The sequence below is a fragment of the Cottoperca gobio genome, chromosome 1 (assembly GCF_900634415.1).
Source record: "Cottoperca gobio chromosome 1, fCotGob3.1, whole genome shotgun sequence".
Taxonomy (NCBI): Eukaryota; Metazoa; Chordata; class Actinopteri; order Perciformes; family Bovichtidae; genus Cottoperca; species Cottoperca gobio.
The window spans coordinates 11934305-11961897 of record NC_041355.1 but is presented as its reverse complement, the minus strand read 5'-3'; the positions used below and the strand labels follow the sequence as shown (position 1 = coordinate 11961897).

General features: G+C 40.4%; 3 protein-coding genes across 7 annotated transcripts; 2 read left to right on the top strand and 1 right to left on the bottom strand.

Moving 5' to 3' along the window:
* Positions 1–396: 396 nt before the first annotated feature.
* keap1b (kelch-like ECH-associated protein 1b) lies at positions 397–15100 on the top strand. 3 transcript variants are annotated; one of them, XM_029432724.1, is made up of 8 exons: positions 481–519; positions 3447–3542; positions 3783–5034; positions 6246–6491; positions 7626–8302; positions 9964–10169; positions 11470–11646; positions 12051–15100. In XM_029432724.1, the coding sequence occupies exons 3-8, from the start codon at positions 4729–4731 to the stop codon at positions 12314–12316; spliced, it is 1878 nt and encodes a 625-aa protein (XP_029288584.1). In that variant the 5' UTR covers positions 481–519; positions 3447–3542; positions 3783–4728; the 3' UTR covers positions 12317–15100. The 3 variants fall into 3 exon arrangements, with proteins under 3 accessions (XP_029288577.1, XP_029288584.1, XP_029288593.1); XM_029432717.1 differs by lacking the exon at positions 3447–3542 and having other exon boundaries at positions 397–519; XM_029432733.1 differs by lacking the exons at positions 481–519; positions 3447–3542 and adding an exon at positions 1204–1291.
* A 1187-nt stretch (positions 15101–16287) lies between these two features.
* LOC115009742 (volume-regulated anion channel subunit LRRC8C) lies at positions 16288–23313 on the top strand. 3 transcript variants are annotated; one of them, XM_029433947.1, is made up of 4 exons: positions 16288–16538; positions 17270–17428; positions 18647–20899; positions 21502–23313. In XM_029433947.1, the coding sequence occupies exons 2-4, from the start codon at positions 17288–17290 to the stop codon at positions 21781–21783; spliced, it is 2676 nt and encodes an 891-aa protein (XP_029289807.1). In that variant the 5' UTR covers positions 16288–16538; positions 17270–17287; the 3' UTR covers positions 21784–23313. The 3 variants fall into 3 exon arrangements, with proteins under 3 accessions (XP_029289807.1, XP_029289826.1, XP_029289816.1); XM_029433966.1 differs by lacking the exon at positions 21502–23313 and having other exon boundaries at positions 18647–21479; XM_029433956.1 differs by lacking the exon at positions 16288–16538 and having other exon boundaries at positions 17108–17428.
* Positions 23314–25225: 1912 nt separating this feature from the next.
* cdkn2d (cyclin-dependent kinase inhibitor 2D (p19, inhibits CDK4)) lies at positions 25226–27572 on the bottom strand. Its single transcript, XM_029442434.1, has 3 exons — positions 27299–27572; positions 26771–26929; positions 25226–26163 (listed from the first exon to the last, which is right to left on the bottom strand). The coding sequence occupies exons 2-3, from the start codon at positions 26909–26911 to the stop codon at positions 25810–25812; spliced, it is 495 nt and encodes a 164-aa protein (XP_029298294.1). The 5' UTR covers positions 26912–26929; positions 27299–27572; the 3' UTR covers positions 25226–25809.
* Between the last annotated feature and the right edge of the window lie 21 nt (positions 27573–27593).

Sequence of the window (27593 nt, the reverse complement as noted above, 5' to 3'; positions counted from 1 at the left end):
TGACCACCAATCTGCTTGTATTTAACGCTAAATAAACAATGTCATTTTAGTAAATTTCCTGTTGAATTTTGAATGTTATTCAAGTAAATTGAAGAAATACAGAATTTGCTTTAATAAGGCTATTTCCCTTAACTTGTAGGCAACTAAGATTTACTCCATAACGAAATGTCTTTATGCAACAAAGTGTAGAGGACACTGTGTATCATGCAGGTGGTATTTATATTATTTGTAGCAAATTTGATTGACGTTGAAGCTAGAGTTTTGGCACCTTGCCAACAGTGGTCCCGTTTTTTCTTTATTCTGAGAAGTCCTTCTCAATAAAAGCCCTCATCCCTCGGGACGTATTTCACTCCATTACTCTCAACGGAGGCGGGTCTAGCGCTGTGAAGGCGGGCTCTTATTGTGAAAGCGAGAGGAGGCCGGTACAATGCTTAGTCATGGTGAGTTACAGCTTCCCCCCCTCCTTCCTATGTGGCGCACAGCTCGGCAGACCGCGATGGAGGACTTGAACTAGACAACGTGAGTTCTTTTATTACAGATTAAGCTATCAATTGTGATTAATACGAAGTGTAATTGTGGTATATTTGAAAGCTAGCTCTAGCAACATGTTTCTATAGCGCTTTGTTAGCATGTTTGTGCCTACGACTCACAGCCGTTACGTTGCTGTCTATTATTAGGAGCCTGTTTTGCTGTCAGCTCTATTTCCGAAACGTTTAACTTGTTATTTGTGGTGTCTCCGGTTGTTTGTCACGAATACAATGAGTCCACTTTCCGTCGCAAACCTAACAGAGGATTTAATCGACTCTCCTTCACTCGTGTTACCCTTTTTTCTTTTTTTTTTTTTTTCGGTTCATGCAATTGCTCTGGATTATTTTATGATCAAAACAAGCGCAGAAATGATCGTCGTAGGGTCGGAGGAAACGGTGCTTTGTCTGAAAGCTCTTAATGTTGGAGGCATGGCGCGGAAATCTAATTCCAGCTGGGTTTATGTAAGGACGGGCTGCTCTTCTGGGTCATGTTTTGGTACAGCCAGTTCCACTCCTCTGTGAGGAGTTCAGGATGAGTCACAGAGGAAAGCTCTCTGCCTATATGCCAATGAGCACGTTAGACACCCGTGTTTGTTCGGAACTACTTTTCATGCAACTTTAAAGTTGTAATGGTTGTGCAATCCCTTGTTTAATGGCATCCGATGATTGCAGGCCTGAACTGTGGTTCAGAAACTGGGATGCAGGGTCTACCAGGGGGGTCCTTGAAGGTGTCACAGAGGGTCTCCTGATTGAAATTGTTCAAGGTATTATTCATAGATTTAAATGTTACTATTATCTATCATCCCTCAACACTGTGAGAGAGGGTATGGTGATGTTTGATTGTAAACGCTGCAACGATTATTTGACTAATCTATTAGTTGATGACGTAAAAATAATCACCAAATATTATGATAATCGATTATTCTTTTAAGTCATTTTTCATACAAAAATGGCCCAAAAAACAGTTTTCAGCCTCTCAAATCTGGAGATTTTCCCCTTTTCTCGGTTTTATGTCATATTAAACTGAATATATTTGGGTTTTGGGACAAAACACGCATTTAAAGACAACCTTGGACTTTGAGAAGCTAGGATTTACATTTTTCTGACATTTTATAGGCCAATTGATTAATCTAGAAAATAATATGCAGATTAATCGATAATGAAAATAAAGGTTAGTTGCTTATGATCCATGTTTGGATCATAGTTTTCACCGTACCCACTGATACCACTTAATATATTTCATTTAAATGTGTATCAAGTTTAGAGGTGTAACTCGATTAGCTGTTTGTAGAGCTGAAACTTTCATTAATTAATCAGTTGCTTGATTGCCAAAAAGGAAATTATCTGCAGTAAAGTATTTTCTTATTTCTTTCCAGCTCCTCCATTGTGGTGATATGCTGCTTTTCTCTGTTTTTATCATTGTAAACTAAATACCAATTGATAGAGGAAATAATCAACAGATAAATTGATGATACAAATAATTGCAGCTGTAATTAGTTGGTTTGGTAAACGGACATTTACGATCCTGCATGAAAATATAAGCCGCATGAATTGAACAGACAACTGTTCTGCCAATCAATAAATCAACTTGATGTTTCAGCTCCAATAGAGTTTTATCCAACAACAAATCCTTTGAACCAAACTAAACTAGAATGTGCTGCAGTGCTTGTTTGTTATCTTTGCATTAAAAGAGGGAACGCCTGCTCTTGTTTCTTAAGAGAACCTGACTTTAATGTCATACCTGAGAATGCTACTGATTTGCATAAATGATCTGAGATATGCAGCATGAACAAAAGTTGGAGCCTCAGTGACCCGGTTTGTCAGCGAGCGGTTTCTGTCTGCCTGTTGAGCAACATGTTATCCTGTGAAACTATTTTACCCAGAAACCTGGAGGGAGGAAAAACACAGCAGGAAATCGGAATCGCAGTGCGTTTCATATTACTGCTGGCTGATTGTCTTTATGATGGTTATTGATGTGTCATCCTCTGTGGATCAAATAAAAAGAGTTAGTTTGCATCATCTTAACTGATTAAAGATTAGGACACAATAACCTACTTACACCCAGGCCTGTGCGCTGTGTCCTCTTATCACCACTTCAGGTAATGATTGCTGCGTGTGTGCACAGCATATGGGGGCTTTGTTATATAACTGAACACTAACGGTGGCATTGTTGCTGAGTAACACTGACTCTCAGAAAGTCAGAGAACACCAGACACAATAAGCGACTGCTGGCTGCTCTTTGTACTGTATGTCACTGCTACAGGCAGTAGGGTTATTCTAGAAAGTAGAAGTTATATTGACAGAAAAGAGAAGTGTTTCTTTTTAGCTGCTTCCCTCTATGTCTTTTTAATGCTGTGCAACACATTTATTGTTACTTTAGATCTTTTCCTGCATAATAAATGAAATTGAAATGAAAGTGTTCCTCTCTCTGCACCTGAGCCTGCATATTCCCAAAAGATGTATTCATTTCCAAACAAATCAGCTTAGCTATCTGTTGTTTCATCATCCTCTGCAGTGATCGTTTGAGACTTCTTTAAAAGCTCTTGATTCTGATTGAAAGTTGTGTACAAAATGTTTGCGTGTGTCTGTTCTTGGTAAGACTCAGTTAGGCTTTGATTTTGTTGGCTGGTGCACAAACTGTTCCCTCTGTTCCAACCTCCGGTCACATGACAGGGTGAAAACACTCAGTCATGCTGACCAGTTAAATTCAAGCTCAAATTAAGTCACTCCATCGTCCTCCGAGGCGGACTTTAATCCCTCGCTGTTCCTTACACTCTCGCTTGTTTGCGCATTTCATATTTGTCCATTTCTGATCAAATTGGAAGACTATTTAATAGTGCAATACTAATAAATTCAGTCTCCGGTTTGGATGTGGAAGTAACAAGTTTGTTAAGTTGCGATTGAATCGTCTTTTCACAGATGAAACCAACTTTTAAAATGAGCTATGACGACTCAAGGTAGCATCCTCATCATTAAAAGGAGGAAGACTTGACCGCACGTAACAAAACACCAAAGGTGGGAAAGGAATAATAAGTCTCTTTGCGTTGTTAAACTTTTGATGTGAAAGTTGTTAGAGACCGACTGGTGCTGCTGAGCCACTTGAGACAATGTATTTGTTGGCATTTAGCCGATGAGTGCATCAGTGTGTACACAGATTTAAACAGTGGCAGGATTTATTAACTGTGTGTTATAAAATATGTGACTGTGACGCTGTATACATAACTGCTCACTGTCTCTCTCCCTCTCTCCTCCCAGTTGTCAGCTGAGCCAAAAGCTTCCTAGTAAACACAGCGAAGCAAACAAATTCCACAGCTGGTCTGGGCGACCTCGAGGAAAGCGTCTCTGGAGAAAGTCGCCAAACACCCCTCCCCATTCCCAAGGGCTCAAAGTTACGCTTATGACACTTTTGGCACTCGACCATTGTTTTGTTTTGTTTTCAAATTCGCCAAGCCTTCTCCTGCCTCATCTACAATCTCTGACTATGCAGCTCTCAGAACAAGTGTAGCCCTCTGAGGAGATCTTTAATTATTACCTCTTAAAATGAAGCAGTAAATCCCCCCCCCCCCTCTCTCTAGAGTGATCCTTATGCAAGACTGACCTGCACCAGTGGTGAATCTTTGGTTAATATTTCCAACTATGTTTATTTTGTACTTTGGGGATATCTAATTTACGCAGTCTAAATACATTTGGTAACAAAGACAGGAAAGAAAAGCACTTCTGTTAACAGCACAAACATTCATTCAAACGAAGGATCCTTTGAGTCTTGCACATGCTCAGTTTGTTCAGTCATTAAAACATTCTATACTTCGTATTATTAACTCCTTGGACAAAGCCAGAGCAATTCTGAATTCAAGACATTTTGATTATTTTGGAACTGCAACATGTAAAAGTACAACCATGACTGGCAGCTCACATAGACGTCTCTCGTAATGCCATAATGAGCAGTATAGCTGGACTCAAGTACTGAACAGAGCCTCATCCTCATGTCCACATAAATCCGACTTAAACGTGAAGTCTTCTACACAAACTAAAATCAGGCGTACCCAGGAGAGCCCGGAGCTCTCTGTTAGGCCGTCTGCCGAGTGTCAGTTCAAACTCCCTTTTTTAATTTCGCCCACGCCTGTGCATGGTGCAAGGATGTCCCTAAACTCTGCCCGCTGTTCTTGAGAAAGAGACCAAGGAGGAGGAGACAGGGTAGGAAATGACAGAGTGCCTGACAGAATGCAAAGCGCTGGTGACTCCGTCCACGCGCAATGGCCACCGCGTCTTCAGCTACACACTAGAGAGCCACACGGCGGCCGCCTTCGCCATCATGAACGAGCTGCGTCTGGAGCGCCAGCTGTGCGACGTCACTCTGCGTGTGCGCTACAAAGACCTGGAGGCGGTGGACTTTGTGGCTCACAAGGTGGTGTTGGCCTCCTCGTCCCCGGTCTTCAGGGCCATGTTCACCAACGGCCTGAAGGAGTGCGGTATGGAGTTGGTGTCCATCGAGGGGATCCATCCCAGGGTGAGTCAGACGTCGTCTTTTGTTGGACGAAGTCTTTGCTTTATTTGATTTGACACACCATCCCACTTACAGATGATGATTCAGGGTTAAAAGTGTTAAGTGTGACATTTATTTTAAGACATCAGAATAATTATCAAAAAGATGAGACCATTGCATTTTCATTATTTCGACACTGGTTTGTATTTGGTACAATATCTTGTATAGAGTGCTGCAGGTATGACTTGTTTTTGTAGGCCAATCCCGGAAGTTAGCATCGCACTGGTTCCCTCGACAGAAAGCCAATGGGATAAGTATATTGGATTTCAGATTAATGCTAAAACTAAGCTCTGGGGCTACTTGTACGTTTTATTCAGCAAGATAATCTTGACCGACTTCACGTCAATACCACCGAGCTAAAGGAGGACTAGTGTTTGCCGTGATGCTGTTTAGAAGTCTTATTTAGTGTAAAAGCTTAAAAAATTCATGGGTCGGGGATTTACTGACATATTTTATGTTGTAGAACAAAACCTTAAAATCTCTTAAGCTTGTGTTTACAACAGACCTTATTTCAGGCATTTAGCCAAAACCCTGTTGACTTTGAGACGAGGGAACCACAATTGCACAAATGCTAACTCACTTCCACTCATTCCTGCAGCACTCTTTTGCTTTCCAGCACAAAACAAGTGTTTTTTATATCGTACTAAACAGCATAAACCAGTGCAGGTTCCAGCCTCTTGTCATGGCATCATTCTTACAACAAGTGAGTTTTATGGCAGATGTGCTAATCTCAAAAACATTTAGAAGTTTCACAGTGTGGGCTAGAGGTTTCTAATTGCTTACTGATTATACCTCAGTATAATGATCAGAATAAATAACCGGTAATATGCAATAATGTACACGGACAGATAATGTTACAAATATGAGAAAACTGATCACAACAAATTGTACATGGAATTCTTCCTTCAAGGTTGACTTTAGATGTACGCAGTAAAAAGTACAGTAGAACTTTGCTGAGTACACTTAGTTGGTTTGACCTCTTTTACTTACCCTAGATGTAGATACACGCATATCTCACTCTTGTTATCTGTCTGGAAGAATGAATAGGCGCACATAAAAACGGCGTCAGAGCCTTGTGTTTCTGTCTCCTTTCTCTCTCATTGATTTCTCTTCTGTGCATTATCTTTGCTTTATTCCAAACCCTTTCCCCTTTTCTTTCTTCCTCACTCATTCAGGTCATGGACCGTCTGATAGAGTTTGCCTACACAGCCAGCATCTCCGTGGGGGAGAAGTGTGTGATTCACGTGATGAACGGGGCTGTCATGTACCAGATAGACAGCGTGGTCAAGGCCTGCTGTGATTTCCTCGTCCAGCAGCTCGACCCCAGCAACGCCATCGGCATCGCCAACTTCGCCGAGCAGATCGCTTGCACGGAGCTCCACCAGAAGGCCCGCGAATACATCTACATGAACTTCAGCCAGGTGAAGCTTTGGCTGAGTTTCTCCTGAAAGATTTTGTTGGTTTTTCTTTTGTTTTAAGATTCTTATTTTGGCTTTTTGTCTCTGTTGTGGTTTTCTTTGATAGTTGACAGTGTAGATGCAAAGGATCCCCAGCTGGGGAAATTGCAGTTATTATGATATAGAATAATCCATCATATTTTTCAGTGACTTGTCCTAAATGTATCTGGATAGCCCCGGAGTGAAAACTGAAACTGAGCTTTCATATTAATAGTGATTGGTACTCGTGGGCGTTTGTGTGGAAAGCGTGTCGTGGTGTAAGTTAAAGAGGTTTCTATTGTTACATTGTGGTTTCCGCTTGTTGACTTTACCGCTTCAGACCTGCTAACTACTGGCCCGTGTCAGGTCTGTGCAATGATTGTCAAGAGTGCAAGCGATGACTCATGACGAGTAGGATTTGAGTTTAACCTGAAAAGAAATAACCGGAGACACAATATTGATCTCTGATAACTAGATAAACGGGGCCAGAGGCAGGTTTGACAGCTCACCTGCTCAGAGATGTGTCCTGTGATATCTATCCGTGGTTCAGGCTTTCAGAATGCTTTTCTTTACAAAAAGAAAAATCAAGTAAATAAATCTTTGTTTTTATGAAGAAGAAGAAAAAGTTACGGCAAACGTAAATAAAGATACAAATAGTATGTTTGATGCATGCCTCTATGAATTTGGTTCATAAAATCTGCTACAGCTCTCGTGGCAGGAAGCCAGAGCCTGAGTGTTCAGTCTGAAAAAACCCTCATCTAGTATTACATTTGAACAAAGTGTCACACAAAGGTCAGTCTGGATATGTCACTGTTAACTGACAGTTGTCCAACTATTTTAATCAAAATGTGTTTGTTCCAGCTCCTCACTTATGAGGATGTTCTGCTGTTCTTCGTTGTGTCAGTAAATTGAATATCTATCGTCGGATTATTTCATGATTAAAATAATCCTTAGTTGCTCCCTTGAATCGTAATCATATGTGAACAAAGTTTTATTATTTGCATGACTAATAGACACTTGGGTATATCTTTTTTTTTTTTTTTTTTTGTATTCCTACTCTATATTTCATTAGCGCTTGTCTTATAAAAAGATATTAAAAGTTGTCATCCCTACTTATAGGTGGCGACCCAGGAGGAGTTCTTCAACTTGTCCCACTGCCAGCTGGTCACCCTCATCAGCCGCGATGAGCTCAATGTGCGCTGTGAGTCCGAAGTCTTCCAGGCATGTGTGGCCTGGGTGCGCTACGACCGGGAGAACCGGCGACCATACGTCCAGGCGTTACTCCAGGCTGTCCGCTGCCATTCCCTCACCCCCAACTTCCTGCAGGCCCAGCTCCAGTCTCTTGACTGGGACCCCCAGTGTAAAGATTACCTGGCCCAGATCTTCCAGGATCTCACCCTCCACAAACCCACCAAAGTCATTTCTTGCCGAACACCTAAGGTGCCGCAGCTCATCTACACAGCAGGGGGTTATTTCCGTCAGTCTCTCAGCTACCTGGAGGCGTATAATCCCTGCACAGGAGCCTGGCTGAGGCTGGCTAACCTGCAGGTGCCTCGCAGTGGACTAGCAGCCTGCGTGATCAGTGGGCTTTTCTACGCTGTTGGTGGAAGAAACAACGCGCCTGATGGCAACATGGACTCGAATGCATTGGACTGCTACAATCCTATGAACAACTGCTGGTTGCCGTGTGCGCCGATGAGCGTACCCAGGAACCGGATTGGAGTTGGTGTCATCGATGGCATGATATATGCAGCTGGTGGATCACATGGGTGCATTCATCACAACAGTGTTGAAAGGTAAGCAAATATTAGAGTTATTTTTTTTTTATTTTGCATTTGATTGATCGGACATGACCGATGACCGGCCAATCGGTCTCAGATGAAGCCGATTCTGTACAGTAACGGACTATTTTTCACAGCCACAAACAAAGACTCAGTGTTGCCAACTTGACCAACTTTATTTCTAAGAGTCGACTAGCGTCAAATTAAGCAACTAATTCAGGAAAAAAGCAAGATATATATATTCAAACATTTTATATTCAAACATTTTATATTCTATTGTAATTCATTCCCATGCATGCCGCTCGGAGTAATCACAGTGACCGACGGGGCTTCTCCCTCTCCCCTGGCACCATACGCAGTCAGTAGGGCAGACGGCTAATTATTGTATAATCAGTGCAGCATCAGCCTGATTTATAGTTGATGGGTGCTTTGATTTGTGCCAGGTTATATTAAAAACTCTTTGAATTGAGATGATTTGGCTTAATGTATTGTTTCAGTAAACATAAGCAAAAGGATTATAGATATAGAAATAGATGTCAGCAGATGACATCTATTATACAGGTGTATGCTGTGGTCTGTTTACTGTATTTAGAGTGCCCGGGAGCAGGAACACTTCCTGGAACTTTAGTGGTTTAGTTTCACATCCTGTTTTATATCTCAGTTCACAAAAATCTTCAATGAGGAAGCTTTGATTAATGTTTTTGTGTTTATAAAACTAAAGAGTAAACGATATGATGGCTAAAAAAAGGAGAGCAAAGTTTCTCTCTCACAGGTCTTTGTGTTCAAACTCTTCAGCTGTCATATGCACTGATTGTCTTACTTACTATATTCCAAAGAAAGCTGGTCTGGACAGTGAGCTAGCAAATAACACACATTTTAATGAGCAATACAAAGCTGGAGGATGTCAACATGTCGCACCAACAAGAGTTAACTGTATTTGTCCTGCTGTGTAGTCATGACTCAAACCTAGACTGTAACCTGAGGCACAGTCCTTAACCTTTTTATGGGTTGTCTATAATACAGTGAATACAGTATATATTTATATGTGTATATATATATATATATGTATGTATGTATGTATGTATGTATGTCTTGGTTCACCGTTGAAGATTTGCAGAAACTCTGACGTAGACAGAGCAGTAACAAATGTCAAATATTAACCAGGCTCATCACAGTGACTGTAAAAAAGGACAAACAAAAAGAAAACTGTGTTTGATGCAGATCCTGGCAAAAAAATCACATCATGATCATTTTAATATATTTTTCAATGAAAATGAGAGCAGAGTTCTCCACGAGTTCGCTACCTATTAATTATTAATATTACTAATTAATCTAATTAATTTTTTATAATTGTTACTGTGCACCTTCTAAATTCAAGGTTCTCTCTTTCACTGAACTAAGACTGGCTTAATTGCCTTGTAACTCACTGAATAAACACACTTATGAAACTGGCGGATGCCGTCAACCTCCTGTGTGTTCCACTCCCTCGGTGAAGTTCATCAACGGCGGAAGAAAAGAGGGAGTTGGCAACACCATGTTTCTGTCTGCAGCCCTCACCGGGTCAACAGTAGCACAGATTAGCAGTGCATATGGAATTTTGTTTTCCAAATAGGGAAATGGAAAAATAGAGAATAATTACAATAAACTTATCAATATGTGTTGTTCCTGGTCTGCAGGTATGATCCAGAAAGGGACCAGTGGCATCTCGTAGCCCCAATGTTGACACGGCGTATCGGTGTGGGTGTTGCAGTCATTAACCGGCTGCTTTACGCCGTGGGGGGGTTTGACGGGGCCAACCGGCTCAGCTCCTGTGAGTGCTACAACCCTGATAGGGACGAGTGGAAGACTATGGCCGCCATGAACACTGTGCGCTCCGGAGCTGGTAAGGAAAAGATTGAAAGCTGCTCTCTGATGAAAAGTTATGCAATTCTTATCTGGCCATGCAAGTTGCAATCCATGTTTTAAAAATATATATGCAAGGTTTTTCATTTTCTTCGACAGGCCATCTAATTTGTGCTATTGAGATCAAAAGGAGGATTTAAACTACACATGAATGGCATGTGTCACTGATGTCACTGAAGTCACTGGTTTGATTCTACTGGAAAACTTTGTTGCATGTTGTTGACCCTGTGTCATCCCACAAAGCTGTCCAATAAGTCTAAAAACCAGCCACGAAGAAAATCAATTGTATTGATCTTACTTTGCCCACAATATCAAACAGAATTAGAAGGGCACTCGGCGAGTGCAGACCTCCGCCAAGTAAAAAATAATGAGTGTGTCCGCCCCGTGATTCGGATCCATGCCAACATGTGTTCTTCCTTTGCTCATGCTTCATCCTTCCACCAAGTGTCATTAAAAATCAGGCCCGTAGTTCTCCACAATCCTGCTGACAGGCACAAAGACAAACCAAGAAACCAAAACACAAACATAACCTCTGTGTCACAATTAAGAAAGAATTAGCCATTTAAAAAAATAAATAAAAATCTCATAATTACATGTATGAGTTATGACATTTAGATTGATTTGATTTCTGATAATGTCAGCATGTCTATGATTGATATAATTGTATCAAAGCACTGTTTTTGGACCATTATGGCAGCCATATCAAAGATACAGTACACCGGTTACTTTTCATTCTGCATTAGTACCATGTAGAGCAGGGGGGGGGGGGGGGGTAAACCTCCGGGCCGTATACGGCCCGAGAGACCATTTGATCATTGGATGCGGAATGTCGCACTTTCCAGGAGAAATGGACGAACGATTATTTCTTTGAGGAAGTAAAAGGCCAGTGTGCCTAGTTTGTGCGGACGCGTTTGCGGTGAAACACGAAACATGTCAAACTGCATGAGCTGAAAGGACGAGTGCGTTTGGATAAAGTTAATGCTCTTCAGCGGAGTTTGGCCCAACAAGCAGCTCTCTGCAGAGCGGAACATAAACACATGGACAGATAGAGCGGTAGACCACCACACCAAGAACAGACTGTTCCACCACTGCTGTGCAGTTATCACTGCCATGTGCAATACTCACTTTATTTTCAACCACTTGGTACTTATATTATTTTTTATTCTATTTAATTATTGTTATGGATAAAAAAAGTTGCTTTTTTGCACAGCATATAAGAAAAGTGAAATGAATGGGCTGTGTCTTAAAACATTTTTGATTGAACCATTTACCCTTTTCAGGTGTGTGCTCACTGGGGAATCACATCTTTGTGATGGGCGGCTACGATGGCACCAACCAGCTGAACACAGTGGAGCGCTATGATGTGGAAACTGATACGTGGAGCTTTACTGCCTCCATGAGGCACCGACGCAGTGCTCTGGGAGTCACTGCATTACATGGACGCATCTATGTATTGGGTGAGTAGTTGTGTAACTATTGAGAGAAAAAAGCACCAAATTAAAGTAATCTATAAATTACACTTTTGCTTTCAAACCTGCTTTATTTCATTTACCCAAATATAATAAGCACCACTTTTACATACCACCCCCACCCCCATAGCTTTGGTTCTCCAAAACACTAACGATACACCTTTATTGTCAGTTTACACTGACATTTACTTTGCATCTTTAGGCAGTTCAAGAAATGTACACAAAGGTTGAACATACAGTTACATTTATGACACATTCGAATATGTAAAAAAACACATTCAAACAGTCTATCCTGTTGCTCTGCTGCCTTATTTCTCTTTTTAATTGAGTCCGACCATGTTAAATGTGAGGTACTGTATTCATAGGGCAAAATGTCAATGTTATATTTACAGGAGGTTACGATGGAAACACTTTCCTGGACAGCGTGGAGTGTTATGACCCTGAGAAGGACACCTGGGCGGAGGTGACGCACATTACGTCAGGGCGGAGCGGTGTGGGTGTGGCCATTACCATGGAGCCGTGCCAGAAAGAACTGCCACAGTGTCTGAATTCTGAGAGGGAGATTGGGACCTCGTCACCGACCTATCAGTCCTCCAACTCCGACTTTAACTCTCATCACAATCTGCGGCACAGTGCGCCCTTCGGCAAAGGCGCATGAGGCTCATCGCTCAGTCACACACACTCACACACACTCACACACACTCACACACACTCACACACACTCACACACACTCACACACACACACACACACACACACACACACACACACACACACACACACACACACACACACACACACACACACAGAGAGAGCGAAGCATCCCAAAACTCCAATCTGTCTTCCTAAATCAAAAGAAAAACCGTGACAACTGATTAGAGACCGAGTTGATCTGAAACACGACACGCTGCCTCACTGGTTCTAGAGATCACACTTGACGTGAAAGCAAAAAAACTAAATCGGTAACACTTTATTTTAAAAGTGCCGTATAAGGTGAACAAAATTATTTCAGTGTCCGCATTGGACTCGTATAACCCCTGATCTCACAGTCTTTTACTTTTCTAGACCTGAAAGTTGAAGAATTTGTTTGTTATAATCTGTGTTCTGCCAAATCTGAGAGACCTCAGTCTGTCTGTGTTTTCAGTTCTGGTGTTTGAAGTCCACAGTCGAACCATCACCTCCCAGGTTTGAGCCATGGGAGGAAAGGGCTGCATACTTTAAAAAACAACAACAACAAAAAACCGGCCTTTTACTGGCTCAAAGAGTCACCGGGGGGCTCGCTACACTTCAAGATAAAGTGAAATCTGAGGGGAGAAAGATTAATAATTCAAATAGTCTCATTGTATAACAAAAAAGTAGCATTTGTCAGCATAGGCAGAGTTCAAAGTGCCATTACAATGCCTGTGGACATTACTGTCATCATTGAGGTGCTTTAATAGAAAGGCACAGACGGTAACTGTAGTGTGTAAACATTGGTCACGGTAACCCAGACAGCCACAAGATGAAGCTTTTACTTGAGAATGGGCCTCATGCAAGAACAATTTCTGTATCCTCGCCCTTAACGTCTCTTATTTTTGCTTGTAGGTGCCACATTCAGCAAACTGCACAAACTCGTTGTGAATTTTAGCTTGATGAATGCCTCCTGTTCATTTGCGGGATTTCCATCATGAGTGTAATCGGCACACCCACATTGGTATATGAGGCTAATTGTTCTGCTCTGTGGGAAAGTTTCATTCACAAAAGAAGGGGCGATCAGGGGCAGCATGACACTCGGGGAGATGGGTGAGAAAGTATATTGCATTAAACAGAAGGGGATGTTACAGTGTTGGCTGTTATAACAGAGGGTGTCCATCTTGTGCAGAAGTCTGACTCACAGGATGTAGACTGTGCGTATATGCTTGCCGTTGGCCTTTCATTTTAGATGGAATTCTCTTCCCTTTCTGCTTTCTATGTTGCAGGGGGGACTGTCATTGCATCCTGGGTTTAGCGCAGCCCACAACGATTATGGTTAGTTGAAAGAAATGCCCTTCAGCCAGACTTTTCTCCAATGCTGCCACAGCGCTAAAAAGAAGTTGGAGATGGGTCTGGCTATGCGAGACTACCTGAACAGTGACGTGCATAAAAACCCAGAGGCAGATGTTGGCGTCTTTTCCGAGCAACTGCTGAATTGTATAAGATGTCATTCAAAAATATGGCAGTAAAATCTCTAGAAAATAAACTATTTTTAAGATTTAAGATATTTGCGTCATGGCCCGCCAATTTACAAATACAGTAAACTTATTTATTTTAACAGTTTATTTCTGCAACACATTTAAACTCCAGATATATTCATATTAAGTCATAACTCTTCAGACAAATGTATCTATACGTGACTCTTTTTTTTGTGCGCGTTATTTGACAGGACAGTGTAGAAATGTGGGCGGGGGGTGGAGGGGTATTGCATGCTTCACAGGTGACCAGGCTGGAATTGAACCCGGGACGATGTGGCATGTGCGAATACCACTCAGCTGCCGATGCGCTCCTCTTTTGACTCCATTTAGGATTGAATGTACATACGAGTGGTTCTTGCATGAGGTCCAAAGTCTCACATTCAAGTGCTGGTACAAGAGAAGCAGAACCTTTTATAATAACGGCATTGTAACAAATGTGTTATTTCACTAATAGCTACTGGTAGGTTAAAAAATTTGATTTCTTTTTTTTTTTTTTTGGTTGGAGGTTGTCAAATGATTGAGGGTTGCTTCTTGTAAAGCTGTCAGAGAATCTGGTTCAGTAATTGCTGTGCCAAGAGAATGAAGAAACAGGTTTTGACTGTGTTTATAGGAAACAAAATACTGTAGCATTTAAAAACTTGGATTCAAACATCTCACTGAATGTGTTTTATTAAAAGCACTGACTGACAGCTCTCCCTACAGTTGACTTTTTGGTTTTCACTTCCACCAGACCTCAGAAACAGAAGTGACCATGTTTGTGCATTAGTGTTCAGATAATGTACGCTAATGACAACAACTTGCTTAAAGAAGTGTATTTGTAACAGCAATTTAAGCTACAAATGTTTTTAAGTGATGTTTTGTACATTGATATTCTAAGAAGTCTTGTACAGAATTTCAGAGCTCACTTTTTTATTTATTTGTTCAGAATCCTTTTGGTTTTCTTGTTCCTCTAAACTGACATCAGCTTTGTATTGAATTGGACTCTGGTGTTGTGTTTTTGAATAACTAGCATGCATTGTAACTAAGTAGACACACCTGTTAATGCTAATTTTGGATGTTTGTAAAGAAAAAAAATTGCTTACTTTCAAAAGGGATTTTTTTTTTTTCCTGTTTTTTCAGTCGGTAGTTGGAATGGAAATTAGAATATTTAAGGTCTGCTTTGTACATTTTCTTTTTCAGCAAAAAATACTCTGTACAATAATAAATTGTAAAGTAAAATATATGTTTATTGTACTGCTGTAGTCATGTAATGATTTGTTAGTTCTGATATGTAGACATCTTTTATTTATTATTTTACTTTAACCACATGAATAATAGTTTTGATATGACACATCTACCTAAAGTGGTTTGTGTCAAGAAATGTGGGTCATACATACAAGTTCATGCAGGTGTTCAAAGCAGCAGTGGCCACCAGGGGGCGCTACAGCTCTAAAATAAGATCAGACGAACCTTTATTAGTCCCATAGTGAGCAAAGGGAAAAGCAAAAATATTATAAGTAGATAAGTATCTTTCATGCAGAACAAATCCTTGTTGACTGCATCATATATTGTCATCATATTTAACATGAACAAGTCAGTGTTCCCAATTTTGGTTTTACGATAGATACCAACAGTCAAATCTTTCTTTGGTTTTTATTTTGTCTCAGTGAGTCTAAACCTGTGGTAAGTTTGTCATTAATCGACCACCCATGATTGCTGCCAACACATCTCATTTCCTTGCTAAACCTGGCAGGTGGATGAGACCATTATTATATTATCCAAGAGGAAAACTTCCCTGATTATGTGGATTTACAAGAGGATCAAGACGTAATCTCTTCAAGCATGGAAAGACCACAGCAGCCCTCAACAAAGGAAAGGTTTTTGGTAAAAACAGCTTGAGCTGCTGTAACTGTGCCCTATATGACGAATGCTTTATATTCAATATGTTACACAAATCAATTAATGTTATAAATCTATATCGCTTGAATTGAAGACAATGAAATGATGGGACAACCCAACATTAGTTCCTTAGTAGGTCTCACCAGTACACGAGATAACATGGGCCAACAGTAATGTCACTGAAAATCTCCTATTTTTAATATGTCTCTATGATATCAGATATGTTTGGTCTTCTTTTGTGAGAAGAAACATTACATTTGGGTGAATATCCTAAATGCATTATCTTTTTTCCCTGTGCTCAGTCAAGCTTTCCAGAAATAGCCAAAAAATGACAGGAAAATATAATTCTTGTATACTTGTTTGTATCTGTGTCGTAGAGATCATAACAAAATTGAAATTGAAATGAAAAATGATAAAGCGCAAAGAAAATGTCCGAGAAGATGCTGTAACTTTTAAAAGTGTGTTTGTAAAATGTATTAAATCACAAGGAGTAACGACAGCAATATAACAGCTGAGCTAGGAGTAATATGAGCTTAATATTTAATATGTATTAATGCACTAGGCTACGCTTCTTTAGGCCATTTAAAGTCTGTATTTCTTTATTTACTGGATAATTTGTAAAGTTAGCGCTCGAGGATGTTGAACGTGCTAGTTGAGAATGGATTTATTTTGAAAATCTTCTCCGGATGTCTTGTGTTGTTACCTGCTACCTTGACACCTGTCTGCTCGTCTTTAACGATGAAAAAGGGCTCCCGAGTCCCACCGGTCACGAGTGAATCCTCTTCGGGAACAGGTAAGTGAAATTCACCTGGTTACAGCTGAAAAGGACTAATTCATTTGTTTTTACTGCACTGTATATTCTGATACTTTAGAGACAAAGTAAAACTATTTTGAAGACATAAAAGTTAATGAACGGTAAGTTATGAACATGAAACACTAAAGTGTTGTGTGATTGCGAAACTATGACGACCACTATCTGTCATGATAGGATGTTGAAACGCTTATTTGAATCAAAAACAAATAATATATGTTTAGAAAGACGATTAAAATCCCACAATATGTTTGTCGTGGCCTGCTGCAAGGGTTTGTCTTATTTGTTTATACGTGTCGGTGTCAAGTGTCACATTTCATCAGAAATTAAATAAGCTAATTGATAACTTTGGGTGTAGACTTAGTGGTATTATTACAGGCGGTCAGAATGTGTTTATTTTCCACATAAATATGTAATTATCAGGAAAAGTTACCTCAACCCTTTCCTGATGGATTTGTTGTCAAACTAGTTTATCCACTTTGGATCCACCCACAGTTAGATGTAGACTCATTCATTCAAGGCCATAAATACCTAAAGCAAGTATCCACCCTCTGTATGACGAAACCAAGTCCTGTGTGTTCTGTGTTGGTACATCAAGTGTCTTTTGGGGTCATTTAACTTTAAAACCTTTCACTAGATGATCTCCAGAGACTGAACTGTGTTGAAAGACATTTTTAGCCTCATTGTTCACAGTCGCTCTTTTCTTTCACCAGTGTGGAGTAGCAGCCAGGATGATCCCAGTGGGTGAATTCAAAAACTTTGGCGTAGACCAGAACTCAAAGTATCGGGTCCTGAAGCCGTGGTGGGATGTTTTCTCAGAGTACCTGTGCGTTGCTATGCTTATGCTTGGAGTCTTTGGGTGCACCTTGCAGGTGAGGCACCTTCAAACCAGCCACTGTATGACCATAAGCTCTTAAACCATTTGCCGATTACACAGATTTAGAAGTGTAATTATTACCAACTGAATGTAACCTGCGTTATGAGGGTAAACATGTGCATCCTTTGTATGTATTGTGGCATATCAGAGGAATGTTTTGTTCCCACACATACTCCTCTCTGTCTGACCTCCAACCCACACAGAAACACAGACAGTGTAACTGAACTAACTCGTCTCTTCTAACTTCCTGCTTAATGTTTCTCTCACAACCTGTTTATCATTTCTGTGTCCTGTTAGAAATAGCACAGAAGGAAATCAGTGATAATAACTAACTAAGTAACTAATATTTATACAAGTAAATATCAATTGTCTCCTCTGATCCTCTTTACAGTGAGTGATTAAAATATTATATCCAGTTATTTCCATTTCAATTAAAAGTCTGGTGATATTCTATAGTTTTCCTATTGTCATCAAATCCCTTAAAAACACAAAAAAAAAACACTTAATCATTCCTATTAAGAAGTAACAAATACAGTTGCTTATTCCTCTGTGCCACAGACCTTCATTGTTGTCTAAAATATATTAAAAACATATCAACAGGCCACACTGTTGCACTGGGAGACATGTTCATTACAATGAACTGTATTGTAATTTAAGTCAAACCTATATTTACCGTCCTTCTGCTGTAATTACTAGAGCATAACATTTGTATTAATCCGCTGCTTAAAATAGTCCCCAACAAATACACGTTTCTTTTCAGATGAAAAATATGGACAAGTGACAACAAACAAACAAAATGATGTATGAAGATGTGCCGCCAGTAACGACCATTCTTTCAAAAGATATTCCCTCATTTGGTGTTTTGATGACGGTTTCATATTGTTTCGAGATCTGGACTATTCAGTTACACGTGATGTAGCCACCTGCATTTGTTTCCTTCTCTGCCTCTTTAATTATATAGCAGGATAGTTACGTGTGAGTGTACAGCAGATATACTTTTGTCATTGTTTTTGTCAAGCAACAGACTGTTTGGTAAATAGCGAAATACATTGCCCCACATTCCTATTATTATAATTTAGTTTATTTGAGAAGGGGCAGTGCAAATGAACATACATGGTATGTATGTTTTCATTCAGCAGTAGAGGCAGTATTATTATTTTTCTTCCCTTCCTCTCGCCCCTCATTTATTCTTTCGTTCATCTATCTTCCGCAGCTCACCCAAGACAAGATTGCGTGCCTGCCCAGCCACTTCACCAGCCCGACGCCTGAAGCGATAGACTGCAGCTACATCCGGACCTACAGGGAGAACGTGACTTCGCAGCACACGCTGGTCAGATCTGCGAAGCCCATCATCCAAGAAGTGTCGGGTCGCAAGAACAACCTGGACATCCACCAGTACGTGTTTGTCAACCACTACTGCTACGAGAGGTTTGTCCACTGGTACGCAAAGTACTTCCCGTACCTCGTTGTGATCCACACGATGATCTTCATGGTAGCGAGCAGCTTCTGGTTCAAGTTCCCCGGGACGTCTTCCAAAATTGACATATTTGTTACCATCCTTGGGAAGTGCTTTGATTCTCCCTGGACCACGAGGGCCCTGAGTGAGGTTTCTGAGGAAAGAGGAGAGGAGAAACTGGTCAATTGGAGGAAAAACACAATTTCAAAAGATTCCACAGAGCGACGAGCAGATGATGAGGAGACCGTGGTGCTTCTTCGCTCCTCTTCTGTCAAGTCTAATCCAGAAAAGAAAACCCAGGAGCCTCAATCGGCCCCCTCCGTGTTGGATAAGAAGGAAGGAGAGCAGGCCAAAGCTCTGTTTGAAAAGGTGAAGAAGTTCAGAACTCATGTAGAGGAAGCAGACATCTTGTATGTCATGTATGTGCTACAAACATCCCTGAAAGTCTTCAAGTTCCTGTTAATCATTATCTACACTGCGGTGCTGGTACCGAACATTGAGATCGTAGTGCGCTGTTATGTTCCTCCTGAGCTGACTGGTTTTGATATCTATTGCTGTAACCACAACAAAGCCCATCTTTTCTCCAAGCTTGCCTACTGCTATATCTGCTTTGTGGGTGTGTTTGGGATTCTCTGCATATACACCCTCTACTGGCAGTTTCATAGACCTCTGAAGGTGTACTCCTTTGAGCAGGTCCGCCTGGAGACGGGCATTAACGACATACCGGACGTGAAGAATGACTTTGCGTTCCTCCTGCACCTTGTGGACCAATATGATGCTCTGTACTCTAAAAGATTTGCTGTCTTTCTGTCTGAGGTCAGCGAGAGCCATCTCTATCAGCTCAACCTCAACCACGAGTGGACTGCCAAAAAGCTGCGAGCCCGCCTCGCCAGGAATACCAATAACCGGTTGGAGCTCCACCTGTTAATGTTGCCGGGGCTTCCCGACACAGTTTTTGAGATTACTGAAGTGGAATCGCTCAAACTGGAGCAAGTTAAAAATGTCACCATCCCAGCTAGTGTGGCAAAGATGGAGTCTCTTCAGGAGTTAACGCTGATCTTCTGCCCTGCAAAGCTCCAGCTGCCTGCTCTGACCCACCTCAAGGCACATTTAAAGGTCCTGTGTCTAGATTTTGAAAGTTTAGAAGAGGTTCCTATGTGGATGTACACCCTGCATAGCTTGGAGGAGTTACATCTGAATGGTCCTTTAAACAATGAGGTGTCCAAAAGCGCCACTCTGGACTCCCTTCGAGAGCTTAGAGCTCTGAGAGTCCTCGCGCTCCGCTCCAACCTCACTAAGATCCCACCCAGCATAGTGGATGTTGCATTGCAGCTGGAGCGGTTGTGCATCTACAATGAAGGTGTCAAGATCCAAGCTTTTAGCAGCCTGAAGAAGTTAACCAACATAGTCTCGCTGGAGTTAGTGGGCTGCGAGTTGGAGCGCATCCCAAGTGCTGTCTTCAGCTTGAACAATCTGCAGGAGTTGGACCTGAAGGAAAACAAACTTTCCACTGTGGAGGAGATTCTCAGCTTGCAGCACTGCCACCGTTTAGTGACACTTAAACTGTGGCACAACAAAATCACTTACATCCCTGATCATATTAGTAAGCTGCACACCCTGGAGACGCTGGACCTTAGCTGGAACAGGCTACGAAAGCTTCCCTCTCGGCTCTTTTATTGCACCAAGCTCAGGCACCTTGATGTCTCCCACAACCAGCTCACCTCTCTTCCTCCGGAGGTGGGCATCCTGCAGGGCCTCCAGTACTTCTCTGCTGCGTTCAACTCTTTAGAGATGCTGCCAGATGAGCTTTTCTCCTGTAAAAGGCTAAAGACGTTGGCTCTTGGAAACAACTGCCTGTCGATGCTTAGCTCCAGAGTGGCCAACCTGGTCCAGCTAGTGCGGCTGGAGATTAAAGGGAACCGTCTGGAGTCTCTACCTGTTGAGATAGGGGAATGTCCCCTGCTAAATCTGATAGCGGAGGACAACCTGCTGGATCTGCTGCCATCAGAAGTACGCAGCAGGTTGACAGCTGGCTGAGTTTGTGGAGCTAAGGGCTGTCGTTGACTCATCTTTTCTCAGTGTAGCATGTCGGTCTGACTAGCATGGAGAAAAGAGACTATTAAACCATGCCACTAGGTGAAATACTTTATATAAAACAGCATGAAAAGGGAAACCAAAACCATAACTGAGCACAAAAGGATAACCCAACACTGGAATTATATTTATAAAAACCGGTCATCATTCAACATGTGTTCAAATATGTCAATGAGTGAAAAATCAACATGTTTTTGAAAATGTTTTTTTTAATATGCATTTTCTTAAAAATACCTTTTTTAAATAAATATTTTACAAAGTTTATGTGTGTCCTATAAATACCTTACTTACTTTTTTTAAATGTTTTTTTATTTAGCTGGTATACACAGTAATATTAACAGACAACTTTTAAATTCTTATTCTAAAACTAATTCGCGGATGAGACAAGAGCTCAACAGCGAACAAGGTTTGACCTTCGAATTGTTCTCGACCAGCGTTTTCACTGTTGACTGAATATTTTGTGGATTCTTCAGAACAAAGGTCATGGGATTTCTAACGCTCTGTATCCTGTTGGACAGGTTTCGTACAGCACGAAGAAGTGTTTCCCACAGTGTGGCGGCTCAAGTTGCTCCCTTTCAGACACTAAACAAGTGGAGGGAGGAAAAGCCTTTCAGTGGCAGAATAAAAGGTATTCATCTCTCTGTTTACATATTCAGTCAAATGGAGAGAAGCCTGAAGTAATACATGGGATCACGAATCAGAAGTCAAGTCAGCATGACATTCGGTGTGCAGAAAATGATACAATAATTAACAAAGAGAAGATAAATCCACTGTCTTTAAAATGTCTTTTGGATGAGTAATATATGGAGTGTCTGTGGTAATGGGTGACACATTGAACATACATTCTTCATTATTCTTCTCTTATTCTTGTTACTTCCTCTTTAGAGCCGTTACACTTTTACAGTAAAATGTTGGGAATGATTTCCTTTTAGGCCGTTAGATTTTGAGAAGTGAGATGTAAAATTACCTAAAGATATGATGTTTATCTGATTGTACATTGAGCTCATTAACCTCTGGTGCAGATACACTGACTGTACCTTTTGAACACACTAAAACAAGGACATGAAATGACTTAAAAGTTGCGAAACTATTGTAAAGTGCAGTTGCTCTTTTTTTAGGTTTAAGGTGAAGCACACAGTGGGTGTTTAAATGCTTTGTATTTGATTAATTTTTCTTGGAAATGCCTTTGTTCAGTCTTTCTCAAAGCAACAAGAGCACATGTTCTTTCTTCCTACATTCTTTCTTTCTTTCCTCCAATGTTTTCTCTGTCTACTTTCATGACTCTTCATGACTTTTCAGCCTGAACTGCAGTGCAGTCATGTCCTGACTAGTTGGCTAGAAAATGGGATCCTATCAGTCAGTTTACGGACACGCCTCAGTAATACTGGAGCATACACTGACCTTCCCACGCTACCACATAACTCCCCAAGGTCTTAAGAAAGAATTACATTTATTTCGTATTTACAAAAGAGCTGATAACGTCATAGTTCTTTGTCAATCATTTACCTGTTTCTTTTGCTCTTTAAAGGTCGCAGTCAAGTGTGTTACAACATTAAACTAAATAAATGAGAATACATCAATTTAACAGGCTTAAATAATGAAAAACATGTTATGTCTCCAAGATGCTTTAAGTTATACTATGACCTGTTATGACTTTGCTATGACTGTTAATTAAAATGTTATTGCATATTATACTAACTTTTTTACAGCTTACTATACTATGAATTGTTATGACATACTTTACTATGAATTGTTATGACATACTTTACTACAGTATTTTAGTGACATTTTTAGGTCAATCTGTATTATGACTTATGTTTTCTTTTTTTTACAACATACTAAACTGACATTTTTTGTGACCGCTCAATACAGCTCTTCCACTTTAAGAACAGATATATTTTTCATATTTTCTATTTTAAATTGAACTATTTTATATCGTATCTCAAATCAAGAGTTTTGTATTAAAACACAATTTTAAAACCGTGTTAACCTATCCTTTAACTCCTTTACCCCTTGATCTGGAGCGGAGGACACAACTAATTAATGTTCCTTAAACGATTATTAGAATATAAATATAGTTGCCACTTAATTGTCTGTCGATGCAAGCTCTATAAGAGAGGTTAATGTGCATCCTTTTGTAAGAGGGGTCTAAGTTTAAAAAATAAAAAGATGTAAACTGTCATCACTTACATCTAGATGGGTGTGTTAAACAGATCATTCCTTTGTCATATTCTCCCATCTCTAAAAGGAACTTGATTCATATCCCTGTGTTGTCATCATCATGTATTCCCACACATCTGTATGAGTGTGTGTGTGTGGGGGGTGGGGGGGGGGGGGGGTTACACAAGAATAACCAGTATTCTGGTTATTCTTGTGTACTCCTACTACTTCTTGCTGCTTGCAAACTCGTCACTGTTACTGTAACCCTCCTAACCTGCAGAACAAACAAAACACTACAGTGTTTATACAGGGAGCATTTGAAACACCAGCAAACACCCACATGTGTGTTCAGTGAAGTCAGGGAGCTCTACCTGGTGGCTGGAGGCAGGACTATCTTCTTTACAACTCTTCTGTCTATATATATATTGTTTTAGTTGTGGGTCTTTATTACACGAAGCGATGGAGTGGTAGCACAAAAAACGGAGAAGGAAGACAAACTGGGAAAGTAAATTACTCCTCAACAACTACTGCTGGAGAACGATTAGGCATTTAACCGTGAGCTGCTCCTGTAGAGTTGTTCATTGCCCTCTAGTCAAATTCTGTGGTTACTGTGCAGCTCCCAGCAGGTGATCATGTCTGGCACTATGTAAATCTGAAACAGGAAGGTGAAAACAGCATGAACCTGTAAACTGCAGTAGTAAAACAGAATGGTAAGGGATACCACAAATCATATTTTATAAGCTGATTTATTAGTTTGTGTATAACCTCTTTAGCAGCAAACTAGTAACTATAGCTGGCAAACGAATGTAGAGGAGTTAAAAGTCAAATTAAAGTATTGAGTAGCACAAAATTGAAATACTCAAGTAAAGTACAAGTACTTCAAAATTGTACTGAAGGACAGTAGGTTACTTGAGTAGTCAACAGACAATTGGTCATAGTCTAAATAAATGTGCCGATATGTTAATATGCCCATGACGCACATGTTAACAGTACATACACAACACACATACAGTACATGGTCTCTCTGTGACATCATGAGGCTCTTCATAGCGGTCCAGCAGCACAGTAGTTGAACTGTATCTACTTTCTCGGCTGGTGATGTTGGCCCGTGGCACACGAGCAAACAAAATAGCCATTGTACTATAGCAGCCCTCACAAACATCAGCAAACTGTGCCACCGTTACCTACAAGCCTCAGGACAACAGGGCCCTCATTCATTTAGAGTTTTAATCCAGCTATCTCTATGACCTTTGAAAGGGTTTTCACTGTGCAGTGCATTCCAGCATGCCGTTATTATAAATGCCCTTGATGAATCACCTTGGGGAAGTGCTGAACACTTGAGGATGCATGTAGTTAACAAAGTGCAGACAGCACACTGATAATACATTAGATTATGTAAAGGAAGATGTTGTTAATGTGGTTTAACAAAAGCAAAATGATCATAAATAGATTTCATGTTATGCTTCAATAGTGGTTGTTTGGTTCTCATTGCTAAAAAGTAATTATAATAGAATGTTAAAGTTTGTAACATTTTTAAAATACATGTTTGTCAGTGGTTCCCAACCCCTTTTTGTGTTATGACCCCTTAAAATGAAGCAATGTCGACTCGTGTTATAGAGTTGTGATCATACATTGTTGGCCAGAAGAGACACAACTTTCCAGTATTTGACAATAAAAAGAGAATATTATAAAGAAAGAAGCATTTATGTAGCAGAATGTTGTTTTGTCATCTTTCTTATCTTGTTAATGATAATCATTGTGCGACCCCAAAGATTTACCTTCTGAACCCTTCCTGGGGTACTCCCCCCACCCCCAAGTTAAGAAACATTGCCCGATGTGATAGTTTAAATGCCGTTTCAAAGCCTTCTCCACACTGCCAGTAAAATGTGAAAAAAGCAAAAACACGAGATCTTTTTTTCTTCTAATTTCCAATATAATAGAAAATCATGATAAATATAAACAATACAGACCCCAGTAACCTCAAAGGTAGCTACAGGAGCTTAGTTTACCTGATTTGCTAACATCGTGGAAGCTAAATCAGTACACGGTTTAAAATGAAAACTATGACTTCAAGACTTCAAGTCCAACACTTTATTTTGTGTTTTCTTCAGCAAATAGTAAAGTGAATAATCTCACTTTTATTTTAAAAGTATTTGTATAAATAACATTTCAACAAAATCACAATAAATGTTGCTATTTACAAAGTCACGGGAATATTCAGTCTTTTTCCAACAATAAATAAGATTAAATTCAAAGTCTAAGTACAGCTAGTTAAGAGAAACAACACTATGAAAAGCAATCAGGGTGCACCATGTCAAGTTTTGTAAAAGTGTAAAAACACATACAAGGTTTCAACTGTCACACAATGGAAATAATGCAATGATTACAAAACACTGGGGAAACTATCTACAAATGTGCACTCCCAATTAATAGGGAAAACAGATATATAAAGGTGCCTAAATTGCACTGTGCAAAAGAGGTGTCTACTGTATATAGCCACCCATCCACTGAAAATAAGCTGCCAGGACAATATGTCCTGTGTCACATATTAATGCTGAGCCACTATTAACAAAAAAAATAATCCTTTACACAGCAATGAATTCAAGTCACCAGGTTTGAAGCAAAAAGTTTGGTCAGGGTTACCCAGTAGGCACCCAGCACCCAGACTAACTATGAATGTGAGAGAAAAGTAAGTCAATCATATCAGGCACACATGAAGCTCGGGCCACATCTATCGCTGTCTGACCGCTGATGTTGGCGTGCTTCAGGTCGGACAGCGGTGCCAAGAACTCCACAACATCACGGTGGCCTTCCCGGATGGCAATATGGATAGGCAGGGCGCCCCTCTGGTCCGGGATGTTTACTGAAGCACCGTACTCCACCAGAACCTGCAAAGTGTCTACAAAACCTGTTCGGGCTGCATCATGGACAGGAGCTATCCCATGTTTGTCCTGGATGTTGGGGTCTGCTCCTTTTTCCAATAGCAAACTGGCGACCTTGGAGTTTCCCATCATCATCACCTGTAAGAGATATCAGAGGAGAGAGGAAGAGAGCGCACGTTAGATTCAACACCTGTGTGTAACCCTAGATTCTACCAAATACAATTTCATGTCAATGATCTCCAGAGAAATCACAAATCCCTTATAAATGTTTCATTTAAGCCGTCAATTCCAAGAAAATATGTAAAGTAAAACCTGGTGAAGAATCAAGTAAATAGAATAACTGTGTATAGTGGTAATGAGAAAATAACATACTTTGATGACAACATTCATCTTTTTACAATCAGTTGTTACTGTATTGTTAATTTGTTGTTGGTTGGACAAAACAAGCTCTTTGAAGAGTCACCTTAAAGTCTCGGAAATTGCATGGATATCTTTCTCCGTTTCTGATATTTTATAGACTAAACCTTTCCTGAATATTGGAAAACCAATATTTCACATTTTGCTAATACACGGTGCTAGAACATATGTATAACAGGCAATGTGATAAATGTTATGTGAAGAGGAAAGGAGGGGAGTCTCTAAGCGAACGCTGGACTAACGTATTTCTACAGTATATGTATTTGTGCCGTGAATACCTCCCTAAAGATGAAACATGCATACAAATGTATGGGGTTTTAATCCTCACCTGTAGCGCAGTCCTGCCAAAATCATTAAGAGTATCAGGATGCAATCTGCATTCCTCCAGGATCCTCTGAACCTCGCTTGTATTCCCTTTGGCTGCTGCCGCAGTCAAAGCTTTACCGGCATCCATCTGACTCAGGACCATTATAGTCTCTCCTTCTGCCTGGTCAGTAGGAGATGTACAACTACAATTACACAGAAACTCAACCATGGGCTCCTCATGATGGTATTAATAAAAGTATATTGACAGTAAAACGGTAAAGTCAGGATTCAGGAAGGTTAACTTCGCTTGCTAGCTACTACAGCATCCGGCTAACGTAAGCTTCAGTTCCCCGTTGACGCCATGTTATCTGCCTGTGCTAGCGTATTGTTACATCATGTCGTTTTTTACTAAACATACGTTTAAACAACAAAGCTCTTGAAACACTTGTTATACCAGGAGAGAGAGACAATTCACGTCAACTGAATATTACAAACAATTAGCATCCAGGCTAACCGCTAATACTAACTGTTTAAGAGCATTTTAGCATACCTTGTTCGGTTCCTTAAGATCCACAACGTCGCGATGATTTTCTATCCCGCTGTTTCTAAAGACCAGTAATTTTTAAATAAAATCCAAACAAGGAAAGTTTATCAACATTAGAAAATACATTTGCGCGCTGAGATCTACACAGCGGTGTCTCCAGACTACAATTTACAAACATTGGAGAGAACACACGCTGACCAATCACAGCTCGCTCAGAGGGTGTTGCTCTTCCATATATGGTAAAAGAGGCGGAGTTACAACTCTGTTACTACACTATCACTGTGGTAACAGCAGCAGTCGA

What these genes read in the sequence shown, in the direction of transcription:
- keap1b (XM_029432717.1), top strand. Translation starts at nt 4,729, where the DNA reads ATGACAGAGTGCCTGACAGAATGCAAAGCGCTGGTGACTCCGTCCACG. An exon ending in TCGAGGGGATCCATCCCAGG is followed by an intron (nt 5,035 to 6,245) that starts GTGAGTCAGACG and finishes TCACTCATTCAG; the next exon opens with GTCATGGACCGTCTGATAGA. An exon ending in CACTGTGCGCTCCGGAGCTG is followed by an intron (nt 10,170 to 11,469) that starts GTAAGGAAAAGA and finishes TACCCTTTTCAG; the next exon opens with GTGTGTGCTCACTGGGGAAT.
- LOC115009742 (XM_029433947.1), top strand. Translation starts at nt 17,288, where the DNA reads ATGATCCCAGTGGGTGAATTCAAAAACTTTGGCGTAGACCAGAACTCA. An exon ending in TCTTTGGGTGCACCTTGCAG is followed by an intron (nt 17,429 to 18,646) that starts GTGAGGCACCTT and finishes TATCTTCCGCAG; the next exon opens with CTCACCCAAGACAAGATTGC. An exon ending in TGGATCTGCTGCCATCAGAA is followed by an intron (nt 20,900 to 21,501) that starts GTACGCAGCAGG and finishes CCTGTTGGACAG; the next exon opens with GTTTCGTACAGCACGAAGAA.
- cdkn2d (XM_029442434.1), bottom strand. Translation starts at nt 26,911, where the DNA reads ATGGTCCTGAGTCAGATGGATGCCGGTAAAGCTTTGACTGCGGCAGCA. An exon ending in TTGGCAGGACTGCGCTACAG is followed by an intron (nt 26,164 to 26,770) that starts GTGAGGATTAAA and finishes TATCTCTTACAG; the next exon opens with GTGATGATGATGGGAAACTC.